We start from the raw sequence: 21,259 nt of genomic DNA, 5'->3' as shown, positions 1-21,259 counted from the left end.
CCTTCCATTCTTAACTCTAGAGCCAGAGCCACGTGGCTGAAGCTGCCGAGTTCTGCTGCTTACAGGAACTAGAACATGATCCCCTTGTACTATTACATTATCATTAGCTTTATGTTTTCTAAATCCTTCACTGCCTAAGCTTGGCTATCCTGGTTCTTGCTCTGTAGATTGACCTTGAATGCAGAGATCAGTATTCGATTAAAGGTGTGTACCACCATGCCTGGATCTAATTAAGCTGGGTAGAATCTTGCCCCAAGGTCCCACTCCCTTAATCTGTTATCTCCTAGAACACGAGATTTTGCTCCATTTCACTTCCTGGTACTCCTTTAATATTCGAACAATTTATTTTATATTTTGCCTTTCTAAGCTTGCTATGCTTGTTCAAACTTCTCTTTGTGAGACTTAACCAGAGAACAAAATCTCTGCTGGGCTTTTTAGAAACTTCTTTTGTCAATGCAATTAATCCAAGTCTCTTCACCTTAGCCTCAGGCAAACTTTTCAGACAAGGGCAAAAAGTAGCCACACTCTTCACCAAAATACCACAAAACCAGTCTTTATGCCACATTCTGAAATTCTTCTCCTTTAAAATCTCTTGGGCCAGGTCAACACAGTTCAAATTACTCCCAGCAATTAAGTCTTCCATATTCCTACTAGGATGACCCATTAAGCCCCATTTAAAGCATTCCATTGCTTTCCAAATACAAAGTCCCCAAATCCACATTCTTTCGAATAAAAACATGGTCAGGCCTATCACAGCAATACCCCACTCCTGGTACCAATTTGTCTTAGTTAGGGTTTTACTGCTGTGAACAGATACCAGGACCAAGGCAAGTCTTATAAAAAGCAACATTTAATTGGGGCTGGCTTACAGGTTCAGAGGTTCAGTCCATTATCATCAAGGTTGGAGCATGGCAGTATCCAGGCAGGCATGGTGCAGGAGGAGCTGAGAGTTCTATGTCTTCATCCAAATGCTGCTAGTGGAAGACTAACTTCCAGGCAACTAGGGTGAGGATCTTATACCCACACCCACAGTGACACACCCATTCCAACCAGGTCACACCTATTCCAACAAGGCCACACCTTCAGATGGTGCCACTCCCTGGTCCAAGGATATACAAACCATCACAATATTTTTGAAAAGACATTTTTTAAAAATGAGATTTTTACCTGGTGAGTCTTCACTTCTAAGACTAGAATTTGACAGGACTACTCTCACCAGGGCTGTTCACAGATTCCTGAGCTACTAGCAAGAGCACTATAGAAGGCAACAAAGGGGATTCAGATTAGAAAGTAAGAAAAGGAAAAAGTCTATTCTCAGCACGATCTCACATCACACACATGCATACACACATACAGACAATTATACACACACACATACACAGACACACACATACAGAAAGACAGATAGGCACCTACACACACATACACACACACACACATATATATACACATACAGATACCTACACACACATATACCCATACACATATACACATATACAGACACCTACACACACACACACACACACACACACAGGAACTAAAAATGAGTATCTAACCTTACTGGATATGTGACCAATGATGGAAGACACATTTCTGTAACTAGCATCAAACAATCACAAGTCAATTTAAGGAACCACTGCATTTACAAATAGCATCCAATATAGTAAACTACTTATAAAAACTTTCAATCAAGGAAACACAAATTTTGTACCTGTAAAACAAGAAAATACTGTTGAAGAAGTTAAGGAAGTCCTAAACAACAAAAGCACTCTTTATTCCTGGATTGAATGGTTTCCTGTTGCACAGAGGGCAGTGGTCCTTGGACTGAGTCACAGAACATGTGCAATCTCTCTTAAGGATGCAGCTGGTTTGTTTATTTTGGTTTGTTTGTTGTGTAGAAATTGATGATCTGAGCTTAAGATAAATACTTAAGTGTAAACTGTCCACACTAGGCAAGACAATTATAAAAAAGAAAAGAAAAACAAAGGAACAAGATGTCACAATTCCAAAACTGCTACAAAGCCACAGTAAGTCAAGACAGTGTGGCACCAGCTTTAGACTAGATATACAGATTAATGGAGAATAAGAGACAGTCCAGAAATAACCCATCAGTTATGGTCAGTCAGCTGTTCTCAAGAGGCTCCAAAACTCTTCAATGGGGAAAGAAGAGTCTTTGAAACAATGAGTCCTGGGAAAGCAGGAGACCGTGCACACAGGAATGAAGGCCTTACAGCAGACAGACAGGCTGCCTGAGACAGATCATGGAACTAAAGTGCTAACACCACTAGAGTCTTTCTGTACAGGGGAGCACATCTCTGCAATCTGGGATTTGGCAAAGATTTTATATCTGATACCAACAGGAGAGACACACATGAACACTGACCCATCTAACTGTGTCATAACCCAAACTGTTATGTTTCCTGCGAGTCACTGTAAAGACCTCCCAAAGCATAAGCACTTCTCCAGGATAAAGTGTTCTTATAACCCAATAACAATGGAGACAGACCCTATGAAGGCTGGAGAACCCAGCTAACCTGTACTCACACACACACACACACACACACACACACACACACATTCAAAACTTAGATAATTAAGGAAAGGCTAATGAAAAGTAAGAGGGCACTCCATCATGTTTTCCACAAGCCTAAAGACCAAAGAGTTAGAGAACAGTGTGTATTGCTGGGGGCAAAAGTGATTTGAACCCCAGTGCTGGTGTGATTGTGGTAAAATGGTACACCCACTCTGGAGGGAGTTTGTCAGCTCTGCAACATGTTAACTGTAAAGTTATTGTAGGACCCAGAATGTCGTCTCCAGAGGATCGAGGTGGCAGAATGGAGAGCATGCGCAGTAACTCACCGCAACCTTCAGTATATTCATGACAGCAAAACAGATCAGCCATAGAAGCCAAAAGAATGGAAGCAGCACCCATGCTCACACATGAAAAGACAGGAAAATATAACACACCCATAAACTCTCATCTCACCTTAAAGAGAAATGGCATTGATTCCAGTCACAAAGTGGATGAAACACAGAAAAAAATTGGTCTGGAAAAGTTCAAATGCAAGCAAGCATACAGGGTGAGACTCAATCATGAACCAGAGCTTGGGAATCCAAAGATACTGAAACAGATGGGAGAATGCAGTGGCAGTAGTGTCTCAGCTGCTGCTTGTACATAGCCTCGTCCACTGCTCTCTGTCTGCAGCCTAGCCAGTCCATTCCACTGGGAAGCACACGAGCTTTAGTCCTGGCTCTCTTGCTTTACAAGGAAAGATGCTCCCTTGGTCTTCCTTGTTCAGTTCCAAGACATCCTCTGAGTTGTAAAATGTAATTGTTCTGTCTTCTTGTTCCTCGCTTGTGAGTGTGCTTGCTCTTTAGCTAATGGTGTGCATGGCTGCCTACCTTCCTCCAAGACAGTTCTTTGAAGATGCAATGCATGCATGTAAAAAAAAAAATTCTTGAGAAGGTTTTACTATATAACACTAGCTGGCCTACAACTGACTATGTAGACTAGGCTGGCTTTGACCTCAGAATGACCTGCCTGCCTCTATCTCCTAAGCTCTGTGGTTTAGGTGTGCCCTATACGACCAGCAAAGCACATATTTTTATCATCTCATCCAAGTCAGCTTTAGAAGCAGTATTGCGCACGGTGGTCTTTCAGGAACCACATAAGTTGAGTTATAAGTTGTGTTATAAGTTGAGTTAGCTGAAAGTTGTGTATGTGATCAGTATTAAAAATGAAGGTTGCTCATTCCCTATGTCTTATGTCTAAGTAACAAAACTAGTTTGTAATCACTTGGAACAGCATGTGTGTTCTGAGCTCAGTGTGACCAAGTCTGTCCTAGACATTTCAAGTAAAGCTCTCTGCTGCATGCTTGGTCACCGGGGAATCACGAGGGCACTGTCTGTATTGAGTTGTTAGCGTCTCTTATCCATTGGTGATGAGTCCTGAGAGGATCAGGGACAGGGCACTGTCCTCACTGTTTTTACCCTGTGAGGTTATCTGTCCAGGACCTAATGTAATTACTTCCTGCTCAAAACTCAAAGTAGACTCAGCTTCACTATAGTTTAAGAATTTCTTATTCCCTTGAGGACGTTTTCAGGATTCATCAAGAACTCAAGCAAGAGAAGCAGCAGAAAGAAGGGAGGTGTTCAGGTCCCGTCATCACATTCATTATGTCCAAACAGCTTGTGGTGAAGAACGAGATGGGAAGAGAGGAAGAGTGCTGTGTGGAGTGGACCTGTTAAGAAACCTTGAACATTCATTGTGCACTTTATACGGATAGACCATTTACTGACGAGGCAACCTTGTGCTAGGATGTGAAGGGTCAATGATGACTTGTCTGTGTGCAAAGATTGGTGGGAAACAAATTCCCAAACTAAGATGATGTGCAGTAGCAAACAGGAATGTATGGTCCTGTGAACAGATGAAGTTCTTTGAGGAATGTGAGAGCCCCTTCCTCCCTCTCTGTCTTGGTCTTTGCTGTGTGTCTGGCTGGTATTCCTATGTGATCTCTACCTTGGGACTGGGTTATTGATTTTTGCTGGCACACTCTCTACTCACAGCTTAAGTACCTGTCACAACATTCATAGCTGTAGTATCTGTGAACTGTTGATTCAAACTGTCTATCAACTGTGATGACTTCCCCCTTAAGAGCAGTGGAAACTCAGAGAACTGACCCTTGCAATGCTTGTCCGACAATGTGAGAAGCAACCTCAGTCCTCCCTGTGTAAGCTCAACTCTTCCCCCTCTACTCCCTTGCCCAACAACTCTGCTCCTTCCATTTTTCTCTCACAGCAGCTTGAACCTCATCATCCAGTTTTTGGTTACCTATAGATAAGCATAGATTCTCAGGATCAAAGTATGAAAGACCTATAAGACTTTATTGTGCTAGGTCTGCCTCAGAGACTGGTGCACCATTGATGTGGGTCCGTGGACCACAGGAACTCAGGCATTCTCTGTTGTTAATTCTCCTTTTCCTTTTACACGTCCTTTAGATTTAGGTGAGATGATTATTTCAGCAAGGTCTTTCCAGACCCCAGGCATGGAAAGAGTTGTTCATGTATTAATCTTTGAGCATAGCTTTCCTATTGCAATTCCTGTTGTTTTCTTGTTGTTAATGCTTAAGCATTTTCCTTGAGTCAAAAGCCATTGAGGGAGGTGGCTCTGAGTTTTGCTGGGCTGTGGTTGTAATTCTGTGCATAGAACTCTGCCTCGTGGGACACGTTTTTAAAAGAAGATAAAAGGAAATCCAGAAAACATTTCCAAGACATCCAGCAATTTCTTTAACATGACAGAGATGCATCAGAGTACCGCGTGCATTTACCACAGCAGCAGATGGAGATCCTTCGGAGACCGAGAACAAGGCTTTCTAAGTCCCTGTTACTCAAGTTTTATTCTCTCATGCATCTATCAGGCGTGTTGTCTAGACTCACCATACCGAAGAACAATTTGCTGTCTTTCCCAGCTTCCTCCGCTTACACTGTGAGCCAGTGGGTGACCTCATCCTATCTGAACCTCTTCAAAACTCAGTCACCACACTATCATAGTGATGATTCCTACTGTGGCAAAACACCATGAACAAAGCAGCTCGGGGAAGAAAGGGTTTACTTGATCTTAACAACTCTCATGTCTGCTTCAGCATTGAGGGAAGTCAGGGCAGAAACTCAAAATAGGATCCTGGAGTCAGGATCTGGAGAGGCCACAGAGTAGTGCAGCTGTTAACTGGCTTACCCCTCATGGTTCACTCAGCCTGCATTCTTACTCAATTCAGGGCCAGCTTCCCAGGGCTAGCCCTACTCACAGCAGGCTAGGGCTTCTCCCATCAATCAAGAATAAAGAAAATGCCCAACAGGCTTGCCTGCAGGCCAAAGTGGCGGGAGCATTTTATCAATTGAGGTTTCTCTTTTCAAAAGACTCTAGCCAACAACAAGACGACAACTAGCCAAGATACATACTTTCTCTTTTTTTTTCTCACAACACATCCCTTTCCTCCATCATGGAAATCGCAAAGCCACCATTTGGTGAGAATCCATTCAGTTCACTGCATCCTCAGCACTGTGATGGTTTCAAACCCACATTGCCCATCTTCAGCTTGAACTAAAATGAGAGCTTTCATGTTGCTTCCTTGCTGGCTACCTCATTTCAAGATGATCATTCATGATCGACACCATCTTACTGATAGGTGATACCCATCTGCTTCAAGAAATGTCCTCATATTTCAGACAGGGGCCCTTTGACAGTCTATGGTCCCCTTGCATGGTTTGTAGGTATGCCCCCGGAAAGCTGGCCTAGGCAGTACAGTTCTACACTACACAGATAGTGTCATTCATGGTCAAACCCCGTCTTCTCCAAAACTCCAGTTTTAGCTGTTTCTTGTGTGCCATGTAGATGTTTAAGAATCCCTGTGGATGCATAGTACCCTTGCTAGGATACTACTGCCAACAGTAGTGCTTCCTCCTGCCTCTGATGTGCCTGCTTCACAGAGATATGTGCATCAATTCAACTCTCCCATTGGCCATATGAATTATAGTAGCCTAGTTATCATTCCTGGAAATTTCTGTCTCCATGTATGTGCATCTGTGAGTGAACAAGAGAATGTGTGAGAAACTAACACCCTCGAGCTACCTATCTTGCACATCCTTGAGAATTTTTCTCCATCAGTGCTATATTAGAATATCATATTTTATAATACAAAGAGTAATTAATGTTGCTTGGTCAGGGAAGTGCCATCCAAGCACAGGTTTATGGAGTCCCATCTCAAGAGACCATATTATAAAAGCCATACCTGTGGCACATACCTATAATCCCAATGCTGGGTAAGAGAAGACAGGAGAATCTTTAGAGTTTCTGGGTCTGGAAGTCTAGGCCAACTCATGACCACCATGTTCAGTGAGAGACCCTGCTCCAAGATTAAGATGATGATCAACTAGGAAGAGGACCCTTGACAACATTTAGTGTAGATGCTTGCATATCCCGCAACACAACTGAAACAGTGACACTCATTGTGTGTGCAGGAACGTGGCAGCACAGCTCACCAAATCTCAATCTTATATATTTTGACCAGCTCTCACCCCCTAGATCAGAAAACAAGACAGTTTCTTTGTTCTTGGAGCTTTCCTCGTGATGACTTTTTTTTTTTAAATGCCAATCATCTATATTTTTTCCCTGCTACCATAAATCTTGAACTTCACACAGGTGAACGAGGTCATAAATGTAACACTCTCAGAATATCTCCCTTCAGGTCCCTGTGAGATTTTTAGCTCAGGGAGATTTTCTTCACAGCCGTTACAGTTATTCTCCTTTGAAACACGTAATTAACACCTGCAAGTGAGGTCTGAAGATATGTATCTGTGGCCTCCATGGAAGTGTGGGAGAAGTGAATCTAACACAAATAGCTTAGACATAATTGCTAATGGACATAGCAATATTCTGAAAAAATTATTACTGCGGATATATTAGATAGAGGTCAAATCCCATTCTTCTACACACATTAGAATCCCATACATAAAAATTTGCTGTTATTTCCTTACTGAGTCTTACTTCCTGTCTATAAGTCTTCTGGATGTTGTTGCTTGAGATGGGATCTCAATATGAAAGCTCTGGCTAGCCCGGAAATCTGTATGTAGACAAGGGTGACCTAAACCAGAGATCCTTCTTCTTCTGACTTCCAAGTAGAGTTTAAAGATGGTCAGTACCATGCTGAGCCCATTTGTAAGTCTTCTATTAATACTTCCTTCCTCTCTATAGTCATGACGGCCTGGCTCTCCATGTTGCAATGTTCAACGTGGGCTGGGTCAGCTGCACTGTCCACTCTGATGGGCACTCAAAGGTGGCAAAGTAAACATCACAGTATCGGCACCTCACTGGCATTTCAGAAGAAGCCCACCTGATGCATACATACACTGTATATATGTATGCATGTGTATACATGTATGCATATATACAGTGTATGTATGCATGCGTGCATGTATGTATGCATGCGTGCATGCATGTGTGTATGCATGTATGTAATTTAGGATATATAACCAGGGACAGAAAATGATAAGCTAGTACCATGAACCTAATCATAGAAGAAAGGAACAGGAAGGGGACAGATGTTATCTGTCTTCCTTCCACCCTTGAATCTTGATTGTCCTACTGTCTGTGGCCATCTTCTTTCCTGCATATGTTCTGTATCCATGTTTTTGTCTTGTCTCTCTGCACTTGTGTATAATAGGAAGGATTGGGGTTCACCAGGCACAGCCAGGCAAGAAGGGTGGTAAACAAGAAAAGAAGGCAATAATGAACCTTGCAGACAGAGTGGATGTCAGCAGTTACAGCACACGAGACATGTAATATCCAAAAGTCATTTTAAAAATGGCATTAGTCACTGAGGGGATGTGGGAATCCTCCTGGGGCAACGTGGCCCCTGTGATGGGAACGTCATGGTGATCTGGTCTTGCTCTTCCATGCCTGAATAATCACACATGTTGCTTAGTCTTCAAGCTTCAGTTCCTCCTTCTTTACAGACGAAAGCGTAATAGTGGTCTCTGTTTCACTCTATTATGAGGATTAGCTGAGTGGATACTCAAGATGTGGTTAAAAAATGCCTGGCACATTGGAATTGCTCCTCGTTTACGGCATACAGTTAGGCTTACCTGGTGCAGGTAGAATTAACACATGACTACTGTTTGTCTTTAAAATTGTTAAAGCATCAAAGGCTTTAAGTAGAGAGGAAAGGAGGTGCAGAGGAGTGGGTAGGGGAGCAGAGGGAGGAGAAAGTAGAACTGAGTAGAGGGAGACTAACAGAAAACACAAAGCCCAGGTCATGGATCAGGAATTTGAAAACAGCATTCCTGCCTTGCTTTAGCACAGTCTACTCCTTACAGAGCAGTGCACTGAGGTCCAGACGCTGCCCTGTGTGGGTGGTGGGATTGAACCTCAGTAGAGCCACTGCATCAGAAGACTGCAAGCCTTTGCAAGTGGCTGGCACATCAATCTACCCACTGAGGTGGGAGGAGAGAGGAAGAGATGGGGAGAGGAAGGCAGAGGGAGACAGATATTTTCAGGCCTAATCAGCTTTAGGAAGACAGTTCTTCATGTCTCAAGGCAAACCACCATCTTGTCTTCCAAGGCTGGTTTTCCACAGGATCAATCAAAGCTCCTTGACCTACTGACCCCACAACATAGACAGAAAGAGCCATGCCACGTATAGAGCATTGAATCACACTAAGTACTAATCCCACCCCTAAATTCTAAGGACTATGACCCCACCAGTAAGTACTAAGGGCTAATCTGAAAAGTTTCGCACTTTGAGGAAACAGATAAACATCATTTTCAAATTCAGATGATCCCTGCTACATTTCTTTTTCTAGGTCCTTTAAAATGTTGTTATATTTTGGGGACCTCCTTGGAGCTCACACTTCATCCAGGGTAGCCCATGGGGGAATCTGCTGCTGGGGAACTCATTTAGAAGTTAAACTCACCCTCCACCTCCCTGTGAGTCAGTTGAAGGAGACTTTCTGCCCAGTGTTAAAGTCAGATAAGCTCGATCCACTTGCTTCATAGCTACTCCCATGATTCATAGCTACTCCCATGATGTGATATGGAGGACCTTTCCTCCTCACCCCTCTTCTCCTTTGCTCCTGACAGCTACAAATCCCACGGGATCAAGTGTCCTGTCATCTGCCTTTAGTAACATACCCCAAGGCCCCCAGTAGCATACCCTAGAGGAGGTTGGCACCATCAGGTTCTTTGTAGCTCTTTCCCTGTGACCTGGTTGTTCAGTGATAGTTTACACTTTCCTGGAAATAAGGACAACTCAAGGTTTTAGCTTCAAATAATCCCTAGCAAGAAAAAGGCTTCCATGTGATACCAAGAAACATGCAAAGCACTGTACTGAAACACTGAGTTGATTGGTCCAAGGGAAAAATAAATAAATACAGGATTGCTGGAATCCTGAGATGCACTTGAGCTAAGGGCATGTGTAGGTTAAAGGGGCTTAATATAAATCTGAATGACTTGTAGAAATTGAATAAGTAAATTTGTGTGTATGTTGGCAAGCACATGGTTAATTAAATTAAGACTAATAAAAAAGGCATCAGTAGACGGGTGCACTGGCATGCATCTTCGATTCTTCCAGCACCTGGAGAAAAAGATAGGAACAGTTGAAGCCAGTCAGGTTCCTACAGTAAGTGTGTGTGTGTATGTGTACATGTGTATATGTTCATATATATGAATAAACAGATGTGTATATTCTACAGTTCAATATCTATCAGAGAAATATGACTACATTTCTATATGCAACTACTTCAAATTTTATTTTATCTTCTTTTAAGAAAATGTGTATTATTTTCAGTAAGTAGACTACTGTTGTTTTGGGGGGTTTTGGCTGTATTTTTTGTTTTGTTTTCTTTTTTCTTTTGTTTCTGTTTTTGTTTTGTTTTGTTTTTCAGAATGAGTGAAGAGGCAGAGAACATCCAGTGGCGCTTTGCTTGCCCACATGGTACATATGTGCATGTGTGCACACACAGGCACCAACATACACTAATGCTACTCCTCTCTAACTCACTGTAGTATAAGCAAACGTGGGGTCAATTCAAACTTTAGTGAGAGGGACGGTGAGGTGTTCCTCTTGGTTCATTCTAACACACATGCTATGGTGATTTCCAAGTTTGTTTTGACATTTAAGTGGGGGAAAAAGGGCCTTACAAATGTTTTGCCTAGATACTAGGGAAGATGCAAAACATTTCATTTCCATTAGAGGAGAAAGACTCGAGAGGCGTGTGGATGATCAGATGTCCAGAATGAACAAAAAGAACATATAGCAAGGATCTGGGGCTCCCATGTCCTCACCAAAGCGAACATATAACATGTGTTGCTTCTTAAGGAGCAACCATGAGCCTTGACTCAAGCCGTGATTACAGGCAAGCTCGGGACCTCACCCCACCAGAAGCTTTTGCTGCTGGTGATAGGAAGGTTGAACATGCATTTCCCAGATATGTTGGTTATGGTGGTGTTCAACAGGTCTGTTGCACGTCTTTATCAATGAGTGAAGCCACAGTCTGTTTCTGGAGTTGTGACAAGATGTGCCTGTCCCAGAGTTTGGGTTCGCAATTCACCAGTTGTGTGCAGTTCATATCTTCATTTGGTCGTGATAGTGGTGTAGCCTGCTGAATTGGAGGTTTTTCCTGCTCCTTAGACAAAAGAAACTTAAGAGAGGAAGGGATGCCTGAGCTTGGGGATAAGAGGCTGTAATCCATCATGGTGGGAAGGGCCTGGTGGCAACGCTGACTAGCTGTGTCAGCAGAGGCCTGAGACAGTTGTGTCAACATCAAGCAGCAGAGAATGGAATGCTGGTCTTCAGTTTGCCTCCTTTTTCCTTTCATTCCACACAATGTTGACATTGCCACTCAAAGTGGGTGAGTCTTCCCCGCTCAGTTAAACTACTCTCTGGAAATGCCTTTATAGAGATGTGGAGCTGTGTCTCCTAGGTTTACCTACACCATGCCAAGATGACCATCACACTGACTAAGCACACAGGTTATCATTATTGAGGGCTTCAGTCTTTAATTCCATCATTGAATATTATGTGAAAACCCATACACTATTAGATTTGGAATTATCTATCAAAAGGCTGGAAAACTGGATCCCATCTTGTGGGCGTGTGCCTTGGATTGTACATAGAACTGTAATGGCATGTCTGGATTGTACGTAGAACTGTAATGGCGTGTCTGGATTGTACGTAGAACTGTAATGGCGTGTCTGGATTGTACATAGAACTGTAATGGCGTGTCTGGATTGCACGGAGAACTGTAATGGCGTGTCTGGATTGCACGGAGAACTGTAATGGCGTGTCTGGATTGTACATAGAACTGTAATGGCGTGTCTGGATTGCACGGAGAACTGTAATGGCGTGTCTGGATTGCACGGAGAACTGTAATGGCGTGTCTGGATTGTACATAGAACTGTAATGGCGTGTCTGGATTGTACATAGAACTGTAATGGCGTGTCTGGATTGCACGGAGAACTGTAATGGCGTGTCTGGATTGTACATAGAACTGTAATGGCGTGTCTGGATTGCACGGAGAACTGTAATGGCGTGTCTGGATTGTACATAGAACTGTAATGGCGTGTCTGGATTGTACATAGAACTGTAATGGCGTGTCTGGATTGCACGTAGAACTGTAATGGCGTGTCTGGATTGCACGGAGAACTGTAATGGCGTGTCTGGATTGCACGGAGAACTGTAATGGCGTGTCTGGATTGCACGGAGAACTGTAATGGCGTGTCTGGATTGTACATAGAACTGTAATGGCGTGTCTGGATTGCACGGAGAACTGTAATGGCGTGTCTGGATTGTACGTAGAACTGTAATGGCGTGTCTGGATTGCACGGAGAACTGTATTGGCGTGTCTGGATTGCACGGAGAACTGTAATGGCGTGTCTGGATTGTACGTAGAACTGTAATGGCATGTCTGGATTGCACGGAGAACTGTATTGGCGTGTCTGGATTGCACGGAGAACTGTAATGGCGTGTCTGGATTGTACGTAGAACTGTAATGGCGTGTCTGGATTGCACGGAGAACTGTAATGGCGTGTCTGGATTGCACGGAGAACTGTAATGGCGTGTCTGGATTGCACGGAGAACTGTAATGGCGTGTCTGGATTGTACGTAGAACTGTAATGGCATGTCTGGATTGCACGGAGAACTGTAATGGCGTGTCTGGATTGTACGGAGAACTGTAATGGCGTGTCTGGATTGTACATAGAACTGTAATGGCGTGTCTGGATTGTACATAGAACTGTAATGGCGTGTCTGGATTGTACATAGAACTGTAATGGTGTGTCTGGATTGTACATAGAACTGTAATGGCGTGTCTGGATTGTACGTAGAACTGTAATGGCGTGTCTGGATTGCACGGAGAACTGTATTGGCGTGTCTGGATTGCACGGAGAACTGTAATGGTGTGTCTGGATTGTACATAGAACTGTAATGGCGTGTCTGGATTGTACATAGAACTGTAATGGCGTGTCTGGATTGTACATAGAACTGTAATGGCGTGTACCTTGGATTGTACATAGAACTGTAATGGCGTGTCTGGATTGTACATAGAACTGTAATGGCGTGTCTGGATTGTACGTAGAACTGTAATGGCGTGTCTGGATTGTACATAGAACTGTAATGGCGTGTCTGGATTGCACGGAGAACTGTAATGGCGTGTCTGGATTGCACGGAGAACTGTAATGGCGTGTCTGGATTGCACGGAGAACTGTAATGGCGTGTCTGGATTGTACATAGAACTGTAATGGCGTGTCTGGATTGCACGGAGAACTGTAATGGCCTGTCTGGATTGCACGGAGAACTGTAATGGCGTGTCTGGATTGCACGGAGAACTGTAATGGCATGTCTGGATTCCACGGAGAACTGTAATGGCATGTCTGGATTGCACGGAGAACTGTAAAATGACATGTCTGAGCTGGGACAGAGTGAGTACTGCTCCTGAGCAGGTGTATATTGTTGAGCGCTTGTCAGACTTTTGTTTAAGTTGGGGGAATAATCTAGCTTACTTGAAAATTGTCTGGTGTGCAATAATGATTACATTTAAAAGAGAAAAAAAAAACCAGAACGTGTTTGTATAAGAAATTGTGTGAACAGCGGGCATGTTTGATGCTTAACAAATGAATGGTGCTTTCTCAAATATTCTTGATATCTTCACTGACAACAATAGGGTGTCGTAAAGATGCTGCAGAATAATAAAACAACTGCTTTATTAGTTGTAAAGTTTCCTGGCAATGGAAAACAACTCCTCCTTCCAAATGCATGTATTTAATGTTGTGCTTAATGACCAATTCCACGCCGTAAATGAGTTTCTAGGAAATGTATCCATTCCAGTCTCAGCTCTGCCTTACCACTATCATCAAATCTGATATTGTCCCTAAAATATGTGATTCAAAGAGCTATGATGTGGTCTGTGTAATCCCTACCAGAGCTGGATTTCATAGGAAAGATACATTTCAAGAAATGTAATAAAATTTAAATCATCCTTTGTTCCATTTTATGAAAGTTAATGGAGTCCAATCTATTTTCCCACCATATTCACACTTGAATAAGGAACTAGTGCTTGTTTGGTAGTGATAGATAGGAAAATAAAAATATATCTCTTTTTGGCTGTGCATGTTCCCATAGGTTTATAAAATGAGCATAAAGTTTAAAAGTCAAATATAAGAACCCCCCCCCGCCCACCCCAGAGTATGTGAAAGTGAAATGTACACACAGCTCAAACACAGGTCATGCTCAGTTCATGTACATGCCATGTATGAAGAAGAGTGAAGCATCTTCACACTGTGTGTATTCATTTCTGTTTCCTCATAGTGGCTGTGTTGCTCCTCCACACAGTTTCCGACCCTTACCCCACTTGTGTTGTTTCCCATGCACTGTGATGCATTAGATTGGTGTGAACCTGCATTTCACCAGTGAGCACCTTGGGGGCAGGGATATACTTTGATAGATCACCAAGGTCTAGTCAATCATCAACTTTCAGTAACGTCTTCTTGGACTTATCCTATTCATTTTAAGGAGTGAACCATGTACTGTAGAACTAGGGGTCATAAGATGCAGGCGGATTGTGTGTATTCAGAGGCTCGAAAATACAGACACTAGAAATTCATGTACAGGGAGGGACACCACCCATTGTCTACCTGTCACTGTGTTAAAATGGGAGGTGGGCTATCTGAGTGGCAGAATGCTCCCTAAAGAGATAGGACACTGCTCCAGTGAGTGCAGAATCATTGTGAATATGGAGACTTGCACTGACTTCAGAGGAAGGAGCCTTGCACTTGACGGTCAATAAGAGGTATGCACAATTGTCTACTGACTTACTAGAACATTGAAAATAACCCAAAGAATGTTTTAAAATAAGCTAAGCTACCCTTAACTATAAATACTGCATTTACGACCTTTTAAAGACATATTTTTATTCCTGAAAAATCACCTAACCTGTTACAGGTCAGGGGTGATAAGAGTGCTATAATTATTATTTTTTGTTGTTGTTGTTGTTTTTGACACAGAGTTTCTCTGTATAGCCCTGGCTGTCCTGGAACTCACTTTATAGACCAGGCTGGCCTCGAACTCTGAAATCTGCCTGCCTCTGCCTCTGCCTCCTGGTGAGTTCCAGGACAGCCAGGGCTATACAGAGAAACCCTGTCTCGAAAACAACAACAAAACAAAACAAAACAAAACAAAACAAACAAGCAAACAAAAAAGAGCCAGGCGTGGTGATGCACACCTTTAATCCCAGCACTCCAGAGTGCTATAATTATTGAATGGATGGATAATGAAGAAACCATTTTTTAAGAGAAAGTCTCCTTCCTAATCCTTATGACAGTTAAAGTGTGGACAGGGTCATTTGATGCATAGTAAAATATCTTCCTTCTAGTTAATTCTAGTACTTACTTCAAACACCAAAAATCCAACCAATGGTTTACATCTTATTTCTAAACCATATAGCAGGGATTAGGCACTTCACTTTCTATCTATAAATGGAAGGTACGATTCTGTCTAAAATGGAACTCTGGAAAGTGGTAGAATCTGAATTTGAACTTTGGTGGGGAAATGTGACAGAGTGTGTTGGGACCCTGTGCTTTGAAGTGCATCCATGACCCTAGCTATACAGATTTGGCTCTTGTAGTCTTACTTAATAAAGACTCCAGACTCACTAAGTTGTATTTATTAGGAGACCCAGGATTTATGCTCCACCACAGAATGGTGTGACCCTGTACTACTTGATCCACTTTACATTCTCAATGCCTTCAAATCTGAAACAGATTTTGACTACACTTTCAAAGAAGATTATCATAAAAATATACTACCTTGCCGCTGGGTCTTTACTCTAGGTTGCAGAGTCCCTAGCTAGGTGATCATTACCTCTTTCCTCCAATAGCGCCTTCCAATCGAGATGCTAGTCAGTCGGGGTGAAGCTTCCAGATGAGTGCCAGGTCGGTCTCTCCGTGTTCTATGACATAAGTAGGTGCTATCTTCAGCCATAGGTTCTTACCTTCAGGTTGTGCAGGGCGACCCATAATGTTGACGATACCCTGTAATGGCATTGATCTTAGGGAAACTGTTGACCAATGAATGACCAATGATTCTGATATCCAGCCAGAGTATTGTCCCAAAGATTATATGGTAACTCGAATTAACCTGGGAGAGGGAGAGTCAGTTTTCTTTAGGGTGCGACACTGAGTATATCAACCATACTCCAGGGCAGACCGGATATTAAAGGTAGCTGACCAACACAAATCGGACTCTAGTTCTCTCCTTTCTTTCTTTCTTTCTTTCTTTCTTTCTTTCTTTCTTTCTTTCTTTCTTTCTTTTCTTATTTTTTTAAAGAGAGGGCATAAAGTTGAGCAGTTGGGGAGTTGGGGAAAGGAGAAAAATACAATGAAAATATGCTGCATGAAATTGTAAAAGAATAAATAAAAATAGTTAAAAATAAAAATGCATTAACTTAAAAAGTAACCACTTACTCACTCTCATTTGCAAGTGACTTACATATGACTCTTTCTGGCTAACTAGCTATTAAAATTTGATATTTATCTCCATTGAAATAGAGTCTGGGAGACCATGTGTTTCGTTCTGATTGCAACCCAGGCAAACTTTATTCTCTGGCTTAGGTTGCGCAGTTTAATTCATTGCAATTTGCAGAGGTAGCAAAATCCTAAATTTTAGAGCTGTGCAAATCAACACATTTCTGTGGGTAATTTAAATTTTGCATTCTGCATAGATAACCAAAAGGATCTCTTGTGAGAATGCTTCCTGGCTAGAGGCAGATCAAAGCATGCTCATCCTAAGAGGGGGCTATTTTCAGCTCCTGCTGTCCGTTTAGTATTCCCGAACAGCAACTGGTGGCAACTAAAAATAACGAGCTTGGCCACCAGCTAAGAATTCAGTCCTACGGGGCAGTGCTCCCGGAGCACCAGTGAGATCCTGGATGCCTTGTGCAGCATCACCCTCCTGCCCACTCATCAGTGTAGTCTTCTGCATTTTGAAAGCTATTGAGAAGCCATTAGCAGGCAGGACCGGGAGGGAGAGCCGCACTGCAGCACACCTCCACGCTAGTGGCAGGCTGTAGCCGCGCACGCACGTGAGTGCCAATTAGAGCGACCCTTCCCAGGACTGTGGCGCTGGAATGTGTCAATCAAGGGCGCTGGGATAGCACGTGCAGCGCAGTGGCTCAGACCCACCCTGGGGGCTGCTCTGAACTCCAGCTGCTGAATGAAAATGAGCTGCTGCTCTTTGCAAGATCATGAAGGGGAGCCTCTGTTCAGTAGTACATTCTGAGGTACACCGTTACCTGAGCGGGGACCTTAAATTATGCATTTTCTGGAGACAACAGTCATAGCTGAAGAGAATGCTGGGACCCACGGAAGGATCCGAGCCTGAGAAGGGACAATGTCTCAGTATCATTTTATCAAGTACTGTAAGTAGGCTCTCTGACCTGTGTGTGTGTGTGTGTGTGTGTGTGTGTGTGTGTGTGTGTCTTGAAGTGTTACTTTAAACATATGCCAGAATTAAGGCATATCTGTGGTGTGTGGCATCCAGACAGTTAAAATGCATTGGTAACTGTGAAGGGCAGTTGACAGGCATGATCCATTTCATATCAGATTTTAAAATAATTCTCTTTTTATCTAAATGCTGTAGTGTGAAAAATCTTTAAAATGCTGGGGTTATTTTTGGGGTTTTTTTTTGTTTTGTTTTCTAACATGGGATACCAGAAATCGAGAAAGAAAAGAAATAAATACACAAAAGTTGTTTAAGGATTTCTACACTATTGAGGTATTTGGGTGATGTTTGTACAACTTCCTTGGCTGAGGCTGGAGCGATTTCATGATAGATCTCACTCACTCACTCTAGAGTTTCCCTGCTGCGGTATCATTCGGGGTTTTCCTTCCCAGTCTTTCTTGGTTGCCCTTGGCTGGGAACTTTTGTCCTTGTGCCGTTCACCTTGCAGAGACTCTGCACCCATGCTCTGCACCCGTGCTCAGATGGTGCAGACTAGTCAGCCAGCAGCTCTTCCCGTGGCTTTCCTTAATACTGGGATTGCAGCAGGGTGCTCCCAGCTAGACACTACTTGCACCTAAACCTTCTTTGATAGTGACAAGGACTGAGAGGACATATTGATAGCAAAACTGGCTTGTTGGATAGAATTTTCTTCTCTGAGAGCACTTTTGGAAACTTCTGCACATTAATATCATGATCTTAAAGGGATGGGTAGCATCGCTGGGGGGACAGATTTCTGGTAAGATTGTGGGTTTGCTAGCAAGGACACACCAATGTTAACTAAGCACCTTGTCAAAGGAATGTGGTTTCAATGGTTCTTGAATTTTGTCCTAAAGAAGACTGGAAAAAAATATGTTTGAGAAGAAAATAATTGTCTTGGTCTTATTTTTTTTGTTGGATAATAGACAAGAGAGGGATAGCCTGTGATTCTTAAAACAAAAATGCCTAGTTTAGAAGCCTGGCTTCTAGAGCCAAGAAAGAGCACACTGATCAGCCTGGGTATTTGGAAGTTAACTCTTTAACTGATGAACATTGTGTGACTGCAGTATATTCGAAACGTGGAGTCTTCTTCGGCTTAACCCCCTAAAGTCTCAATGTGACTGACCCGGTAACACACATCGTGCAACAACCTGGCTGGGTTTCAGACAGCCACTCACGCTGTACTGCACCGGTAGGGTGCTGTCATGCTCCTGTCTGGCTTTCCCAGAGGGAATTCCCCAAACCCTCTGCATCATTTCAGAGAGCCTGGCTCAGTCCAGAAGATGATCACACCTCCTCCATGGGGTGTAGCCATGGAAGGTGGGCAAGAGCTCAGTGGGTTGGAGTACGTAAGACCTGGTGGTGGCCAGATGTTATGTGAGGCTAACTCCTCCTGCCTCCTCTCACCTCTGTTAAGTCTATGACTGACTAGAAGCTCAGACCCTTGATAGAGGCAGTGGGTACATGGAATGGAAGGCTTCAGGCAAGTCTTACCATTGGTCACTGTAAGAGATGAAAGCGGAGTTAATAAATTTAATGAATTAATAATGGTCGTTAATAAAAATGTTTCCAATGCTTAGGGAAAGCATTCCCGATGAGTTCACCAAAGCAATTAGGAAGCGCTTACTTGTGATTCACCCACTTCGCGAGCTGTTAACGATAAAGTGGGACTGCCCTCCAGTTCCAGCCTCTGCTGTGGACCTTAGAACTTAGGTTTCCCGGTGGCTGAAGCCACCAAGGGATGTCTCCTGTCAAAGATTTGTGGGGTTTAAAGGCTTTGAAATGACTAGACTATGGAGATATGACCACAGTTCATCGTGTGGGTGTGACACCTGATGCCTCCACACTAACATACCCCTCACCCTCCTCTAAGGCGTCCTTTGCATTCAGTCCCAACTGTGTTCACCTTCAAAGCCAAGCTGTGGTGCAAGAAGTGAGCAGTCTCCTGGGCAGACGCAAGAAGTTTTGGCTGCCTTACCTCAGCATGTCACATGGGCTCCATGAGACTGAGGAAGCCATTGGGCAGAGGGTTGGATGGCCAGTCATTCTTGCTCAAGGAGACTCCTCACTCACCCAGGGGAGTATTCAGTTTAATGATAAATCATACAGTCTGAAGGGTCTCTCTTCAATATAAAGGTAGGTTGACTACTATTTTCAGAAATTATTATTATTATTTTAATGCTGCAGTTAGTGAACAAGAGAGAGCCTAGTGGTTAAAGTGTTTATCACTCTTACAGAGATCCCATATTGTCCCTTACGTTGAGAGGCTTACACCTGCCTATGCCTTCACCTCCAGGGCATCTGACATCCTCTTCTGGCCTCTGCAGGCACCCGCACTCATTTGCACACACCCACACATAGACATACATACAAACACATACTTAAAAATAAAATAAGTCTTAAGAGAAAACAAAACAATGTCAGCAGTGTTATGTTGTTACCATCAGAAAAAGAAACCTGCCAGGCAGTGTGAGCAGATATTCAGGAAGAGAAATAGTCTCAGATATTTTTCTCCCCCAATGTTCTCTTTGACATGAGAATGGATCTCATTTTGCACACCCAATACAGCTTTCATGTCTAAAACGACAACACATTTTTTGTTATGGTGATAAGAGTCAGCAGGGAAGTTTCAGATGACCTCTAGGGGAAATGCTGGTAGTGAAGGTGCCTGTGGCCAGAAGGGTGCTTCAGAGAGACCCACCTCATGCTGTGCCTCGGGCTGCGGGTCAGGATGATGTTCATTATGCTTGGTCACATGACTAGATTCTGCTCTCAGCAGGAAGGAGAAGTGGACTTGGGGACTACAGACCCCGGTTTTACTACAACACGAGTAGCTACCTAGACTCCTGCTTTCTCCTTAACTGAAGGGAGCAGAAGCATGCCCCATGTGCTTCTCCCGTCTCACATCTGGGGCCAAGCTGGCTCCCTGTGACTTTCAACCTGGTCAGCCCGTCCCTAAGCATCAGGACTCAAGGTGGTCCCACCTATGATAGGACAAAGGTGAAAGTTCTCCAGGCTACCGAGTTATCAAAGCAGCCCGATCTGAGCTAAAAGTGTCCACATAGAACAAGGCTGCTTCCTATCGCCCAGTCCCTGGTTCTCACAAGTGACCTCTACCAAGTGTCTGCCCTATACTTCTCCCCACTGAATACTTGGCTCACTGTCCAGGAGCCTCTGGGCAGAGACGCTCCTGTTCTTGCCTCACAGAGCCCTGGCCTGGTCATCATCACTGGCCCCTACCCCATTCCCCAAACCAGACCTATGAAGTCATACAGGTCTTTTTCCCCATTACTCTCTTTCTCTTAAGGGACAAGAGACTGTCTGTCTTGCAAATGGTGGTAGGGTGCTGGGTCATCAGTTGCTGGTGGTGATGGGATGACCAGTTGATGGGGGTGTTGGGGTGATCAGTTGATGGGGTGTTGGGGTGATCAGTTGGTGGGGTGTTGGGGTGATCAGTTGGTGGGGTGTTGGGGTGATCAGTTGGTGGGGTGTTGAGTGATCAGTTGGTGAGGTGTTGGGGTGATCAGTTGGTGGGGTATTGGGGTGATCAGTTGGTGGGGTGTTGGGGTGATCAGTTGGTGGGGTGTTGGGGTGATCAGTTGGTGGGGTGTTGGGGTGATCAGTTGGTGGGGTGTTGGGGTGATCAGTTGGTGGGGTGTTGGGGTGATCAGTTGGTGGGGTGTTGGGGTGATCAGTTGCTGGCATGGTGAAGTGATCAGTCGGTGCAGTGTTGGGTG

General features: G+C 43.6%; 1 protein-coding gene across 2 annotated transcripts in view; it reads left to right on the top strand.

Annotated features, from left to right (window-relative positions):
- The window catches only part of Myo16 (myosin XVI), a 486,437-nt gene that overhangs the window by 84,336 nt on the left and 380,842 nt on the right, over positions 1 to 21,259 (top strand). Inside the window, exon 1 of one of the 2 annotated variants that reach the window (XM_029481007.2) lies at positions 16,969 to 17,463. The exons of the other annotated variant lie outside the window; for it this stretch is intronic. Coding sequence (XP_029336867.1) covers positions 17,436 to 17,463 — 28 coding nt within the window. The 5' untranslated portion in view covers positions 16,969 to 17,435. Of the gene's footprint in view, positions 1 to 16,968; positions 17,464 to 21,259 lie in introns of those variants that run through there. 2 annotated transcript variants of the gene reach the window in all.

The sequence above is a fragment of the Mus caroli genome, unplaced genomic scaffold (assembly GCF_978045245.1).
Source record: "Mus caroli unplaced genomic scaffold, Mus_caroli_1 scaffold_10, whole genome shotgun sequence".
In the NCBI taxonomy this organism is placed as follows: Eukaryota; Metazoa; Chordata; class Mammalia; order Rodentia; family Muridae; genus Mus; species Mus caroli.
This window is presented reverse-complemented; position numbering and strand designations above follow the sequence as displayed.